Source organism: Pogoniulus pusillus, chromosome 5 (assembly GCF_015220805.1).
Source record: "Pogoniulus pusillus isolate bPogPus1 chromosome 5, bPogPus1.pri, whole genome shotgun sequence".
Taxonomy (NCBI): domain Eukaryota; kingdom Metazoa; phylum Chordata; class Aves; order Piciformes; family Lybiidae; genus Pogoniulus; species Pogoniulus pusillus.
The window spans coordinates 41,900,968-41,906,775 of record NC_087268.1 but is presented as its reverse complement, the minus strand read 5'-3'; the positions used below and the strand labels follow the sequence as shown (position 1 = coordinate 41,906,775).

Below are 5,808 nucleotides of genomic sequence, written 5' to 3'. Positions count from 1 at the left end.
TCCATGAATACCCTTTCTTTTTTCAAGATAATATGACAACTTGGGGTTTGGGCTTTTTTGGATTTTTTTTTTTTTTATCTTCTTTCCTATTCACGATTAAAAATGTGACAAATCAGGTTTCTGGCTCTGAATAACAATGGCTTGATTTAGATTTCCTAGTAAATCTATTCAAAAGTGAAACAAAGACAGCCTTTAGAGGATACCTTACACCTCACCTGGACCAGGCACGTAAGGGCAATTCAGATAAAAATCTTGTTAGTAATTCATCAAGAAATAGAGGATTTTCTCTTTTCCCTGCTTCAGGCTTTATTTAAACTCTTTGTTCAAAAATGAACAGAGTGGTAGTCGGATCTGATTTACAAGTATAGTTTAGACGTCTAACTTTAAATTAGAAGATCACACAAGAAAACCATTTACACGTAAATGTTAAAACCAATACTTAAATCTTTTTTTTCCTCCTTTATATTACATAAAGCCAAAAGGAAACTAAATACATGTTAGCCAGCTTCATTCACAAACATTAGTCAAAATATACACATTACAAAAGTAAACAAACAAAAATAAAAGAACTCTAAGCTGATGAAGGAATTTTTTTCCCTCTAAAATTTATTGAGTTTTGCTTGTTGGTTGTTCTTTACTTTTTTTTTTTGTTGCCGTTGTTAATTACCATTTGCAATTAAATTGCAGTCGCTCTAAAATAAGCAAAACAGGTAGGGTACTCCAAGACACATGTGAAACGCTCCATGTTGGCGGGGCAAACCGATTTTCTTTTAAATGAGAATACTCTTCTGTCAAAGCAAAGCTCTGCTTCAGTTCAGCTAAATAATAAATAGATAATTAGCACTCAGACAAAAAAAGTCTGATTTAACCTTAGATAATATTGCGAACCCTGAGAGGTCCCACAATATCGCAATATTTTTATTCCTTTTAAAAGGCATTAATTCTTTTTCTTCCCCCCCCACCCATCCCTTTTTTTTTTTCAGGTTAAAACTGAATCAACCGTGGGCGAAGTAAGTAACAAGAGTCTTCAATTCAAACCTAACGTTTCCACACAGATATACAAATTTACAGTCTGAGGGGTGGAGGGGAAAGGCGTGGGGGGGGGGGGGGGCACGACAGACGGGGACCGAAGATCACGCGGAAATGGCCATCCGCGCCTGTCCCGCGTCGTGCAGCAGTGGGCGGCGGGCACCCACGCGGGACAGGGTGCGGAGAGGGGCAGGCAACACCCTGCACCGCCGAACCGTTCTTTGCATGGATCCTGCTCCCGCTGGCCTTTGAAGGGCCACAAACCAAGCACACAGAGGTCCTCTCCGTTACCGGGGTTGCATCGCGCCCTGTCCCGGCCTCTCAACCCCAACTTCTCCGCCCGCCTCCTTTTCGGCGGCGGCAGTGCTGCAGCGGGACTTTTCCGAGACCAGTACCGTGCGGGGTGTGGGAAGCGGCGGATGGGAAAGCCCAAGGCCGAAGAACGAACCGAGAGGCAGAGCTCCCGGGTCAGTCCCGATGAAGCACTTCTGGGGACAGGGCGGGCAGGTTACTTTTAATTTTTTTTTTCCTTTTTTTTTTTCCCTTTTGTTGTTAATTTTTTTTTTTTTTTTTTTTTTTTTTCTCGTTTTCTCTTCGTTTTCAGCTCGCCTATCTGCAAAGACCGCATGCAACACACACAAACTACGCGGGGCGACGGGCGGGAAAGCGCCCCTCGGCCGGCGACACGCAACAGGTCGTCGTCGGCCCCGGCGCCCCAGCCACGACCCTAGTCCCCACTTCGCGGCTCCGGTGGCGGCTTGCTCCCCTTCCCGGCCGCACGTATGCACCGGCACCCATCTAGTCGGTGGCCGGGGCTTTGCGCGGGCATCCTCCGGCCGCGGGTCATAGGGCCGCCGCGTAGGCTGCGGGGTAAGGGTCCAGCTGGGGCTTGCCCATGCCCGGCAGAAGGATGTAGGCCAGCGGCGGCTGCAGCCCCGGGCCGGGCCAAGCGCTGCAGTTGCAGGGGATCATGTAGCCCGGGTTACCGGGTGACGGGTGCGAGTGCGTGTGCCCCCCGGCGGCGGCCGCAGCGGCGGCCGCGGCTGCCGCGGCCCCGTGGAAGGCGCCCGCCCCGCCGGCGCCAGGGTAGCCCAGCGACGAGGCGTAGGGCAGCCCCGAGCCTGAGGAAGAGGAGGAGGAGGAGATCTCGGCCATTTTGGAACCCAAGTCCAGCAGGGAGTAGGGGCTACTGGCTGCGGCAGCGGCGGCGGCGGCAGCAGCGGCAGCGGCCGACTGGGGGAAGAAGACGCGGGCGGCGGCAGCAGCAGCAGCAGCCGCCGCCTTCTCGGGGTTGGCCAGCAGCGACTCAGGCACCAGCCCGCCGGCCGCTCCACTGTGCAGCCCGCCCGCCTTCAGCCCGTGCGGGTGCTCATGGTCCGCCACGCCACCCAGCCCATAGGGCACGGGGAAAGCGAACTTGTCCTTCTTGAGCAGCGTCTTGGGCTTTCGCCGCGGACGGTACTTGTAGTCGGGGTGCTCCTTCATGTGCATGGCCCGCAGCCGCTTGGCCTCATCGATGAAAGGCCGCTTCTCTGACTCGGTCAGCAGCTTCCACTCGGCGCCCAGGCGCTTGCTGATCTCCGAGTTGTGCATCTTGGGGTTCTCTTGGGCCATCTTTCGCCGTTGCGCCCGCGACCACACCATGAACGCGTTCATCGGCCTCTTGACGTGATCCACCGGTTTGGACATGGTGTCCGCGAGCCGCCCCGGCGAGCCGCCGCCCGCCCCGCGCTGGCGGCCACCTCCTCCGCTCCGGTAGCCTCTGCCGCCTCTACTTCGCCCTCGCCGCGCTCTGCTCCTCCAAAAGCAATCTCGGCGCGGTAGCCCCGGCTCCGGCGGGTGTGGTGCAGCGGCCACCGGCGGCCCGTCTCCGGGCGCTGCCGAGCGGCGACGGCGCCTCACCGTCAGGGTGCTCGGGCGGGCGGGATGGGCGACGCTCCGCGCCTGGGCGGCAGAGCCTCTCTTCGGGACGCCGACCTCCGGGCCAGGGCTCTTCGTCTGAGCTCCCTTCGAACGACACTGGCTGAAGTCAGGCGGGATCGCAGAGAAGTTTCGACGGCAAGGACGGGAGCCGGCGTCTGGCGAACGGCTCGAGGTGGCGGGGTACTCGCTCCGTCGCGGGTGTGATGCTCTTCGGAGAACTCCGATGAAGAGGAGAACCCTGGACGGGCCAGCGGTCAGAGCCCGCCCGGTGCCATCGCCGCTCGCGGAGCTCGGGGGGCAGCCCGCCGCGGCGCGGTGCGAGGCCGAGCGGGACGGGGTCCGCAGCAGCTAAGGCGCTGCGGGGAGGCCCCGAGGGCTCGGGCTACCCCGCTCACAGCCACCGCGCTCCGCCCGCAGGAATGCGACGAGCCGCCCGTTTCTCGCACATACTGGTCGGCCGCCGGGCGCCGCGGCCTCCTGGTTCCCGCCGCCGGACAAACTTCGCCAAGTTTCGGGCGGGCTGCGGGGCGCTCCGCCTGCCGCGCCGCTCCCCCTTCTCCGACAGCCGCCAGGTCTCTCTGGGTTTTCTTGGCCGCCGACTCGGAGGGGCGGCGGGGCGGGCAGGAGCGGCGAGGGGCGGAGGGAGGAGGAGGAGGCGGTGGCGGCGACGGAGGAGGAGGCGGAGGGGAAGGTGGTGGGGCTTCTAATTAAAATACTCAGCGGTCTGCGCCCGGCGGGCAGCCGACCCGGTTATAAAGTCCGCGGTGGGGTTTGCAGCCGGCGCAGTCGCCCCCTCCTCTCGCCCCGTCGGTGCGGCGGCAGGTAACGCGCGCGCGCTCCGCATGCCTCCGCGCCGCCCTATATGTTCGCGTGCGGCCTGCCCTCGCGCGCGCCGCGGGAAGGAAGGGCGGGCAGGCAGGGGCGGGGTCCCCGCGCGGGAGGGGCGGGGCCCGATGCATTCCCCGCCCTCTCCGCGTGCTGGCAGGCCGTGGGAGGGCGGAGTCGGGGCTGGGGCATGCGCGCTGCGCGCACCGGCGTCCCGCCCGGCGCTGTCGGCGGGCACTGCCCGGGACCCGGGATGTGGAGGGGCGCGTGGGGACGTGCTCGCTGGTGCCGGCGGTGTAATTTGGGGTGCTTTGGACTTTTCCCCGCCGAGGGCCGGTTTAGGGGGCGGGCCGGCCGGCAGAGGAGTGAGACCGCCGCTTGGGAGAGCGTCCCCGCGCTCCCGGCTCAAGCAGGGACGTACATCCAGTGATGCACCGAGAATACCCACGCGTGTTTCCTTGGCCACTCGGTACACCCCTTCGCACTCTTCCACAGCCGCCGAGCTCTCCGACGATGCTCTTCACTGGCTGCCTGTCAGTCAGGGCGAACTTGCTCGCCTTGTTTGTACTTCGGCGGGTCGGTTTTGACTTACCCTTGTGGTATGTGGAAGTGCCGACTCCAATAAGTCATTAACTCTTTCCCGTGCTGGAAGCAGACTGAGTTCTGCCCGCGACATCTCCAGCTTTTAAGGAAAAGCGTGGGGTGGCATCACCTGCCGAACTCACCGCCCTGCCCTGTCTCCCAACAGCTCCCGGGGACTCGAGACGTTTGGAAAGAAACCCAATGCCGGTCACACACCGGCGGGTGTCCTCCAGACCCTCTGCACACGTATGCGTGCCCCGATCTCACGTCCCGGCCGGAGTACTCTGCAACACCGAGTAGCTCCTCTCTAAACAGCACCTTCTTCCTTTTCGTGCTTTACGACCCGTTTAAAAGCCACCTTGACAACGTTTGACCTCCTGCAATTCATTTAGGCGTGAAAAAAAAAAAGAAAGATAAAAGAAGGAAAAAAAAAAAGAAATAAAGAAAAAAAGAGAGACCTTTCCATCCCTTGTCAAAAGAGGGGAGATTAAGATATGTGCTGGCGTTGGCTGGCGTTTAGGTTTATCGGGGAAATGGTATTTCTCGAAGGTGGGAACTCTACCAAGAGAGGCTGAACCCGGCCCAGGTACCTCTGCTTTCGAGGTCAGACTAGAAATCCATCGTTCAGATACTTCCCGCTTTGAAATGAGCAGCCAGGTTTTTCGACTGCGTGAAATCCTCCCGTTTGATCAGGGAAGCGATCTCCTATTCACATATAACGTTATTGTGTCCGACTCCCAAGGAGCGAGGACCAATCCCCTGGCTCTCTCCGCGCAGATCGGATGCCGGCCGGATCGCCTTCCTCTCGCATCGTGGGTGCCAGCCGGAAGGAGCACGGACTCAGTGAGTTCAGGGAAAGGCGAGAGCGCTGTTTGTACGTCTCCAGACGCCACCATGATCAGAGTGAGAACCAATAGTTTCCTGGAGGGTGCTCAGTGCGAGGGAAGAAGCAGCAGCGACTCTCCGATGCCATCACCAATGTCCAGCCCCCGGCTCCCGGCCGCACTCCCTCCAGAGCCCCGGGAACACGGGACACAACGCGGGCAGTGAGAGCTCAGCCCCCGAGCGGGAGAGGCTCTTTTCTCGCTCTTCACGCCAGCCACACTACTTCCCTTACAACTCCATTTCCTCAGCACCCTTCGAGGCAAGAGCAATGCGCGATGCAGAGGGGACCTCTGTCTAGAGGGACCAATGTCGCGACAGAGCCTCGTGAAGCACTCAGAGCGCGCAGATGGGTGAGACCCCACGGATAAACTGGTAATTCCTCCACAGATTAAAGTTCCCACCACAAACTTTGTGCTTATGGGCCACTCCGTGGGTCAGTCCGTGCCAAGGCTGCTGCTGGAACCTCCTGGGCTGCAGCTCTGGATCTGCGCACACGCAATTGGCAGAACAAGGTGCAGGCAGCCCGGGCAGCTGTTCCACAGAAATTGCGTGGAGAAAATCTCC

At 59.2% G+C, this 5,808-nt stretch overlaps 1 protein-coding gene across 1 annotated transcript; it reads right to left on the bottom strand.

Moving 5' to 3' along the window:
* Positions 1-1,579: 1,579 nt before the first annotated feature.
* SOX21 (SRY-box transcription factor 21) lies at positions 1,580-3,770 on the bottom strand. The gene has a single exon (XM_064143893.1). It carries the CDS (start codon positions 2,716-2,718, stop codon positions 1,873-1,875), a length of 846 nt encoding a protein of 281 aa, XP_063999963.1. The 5' UTR covers positions 2,719-3,770; the 3' UTR covers positions 1,580-1,872.
* Positions 3,771-5,808: the final 2,038 nt, after the last annotated feature.

Bases quoted from the DNA above. Each gene is read 5' to 3' on its own strand.
- SOX21 (XM_064143893.1), bottom strand. From the start codon at position 2,718: ATGTCCAAACCGGTGGATCACGTCAAGAGGCCGATGAACGCGTTCATG.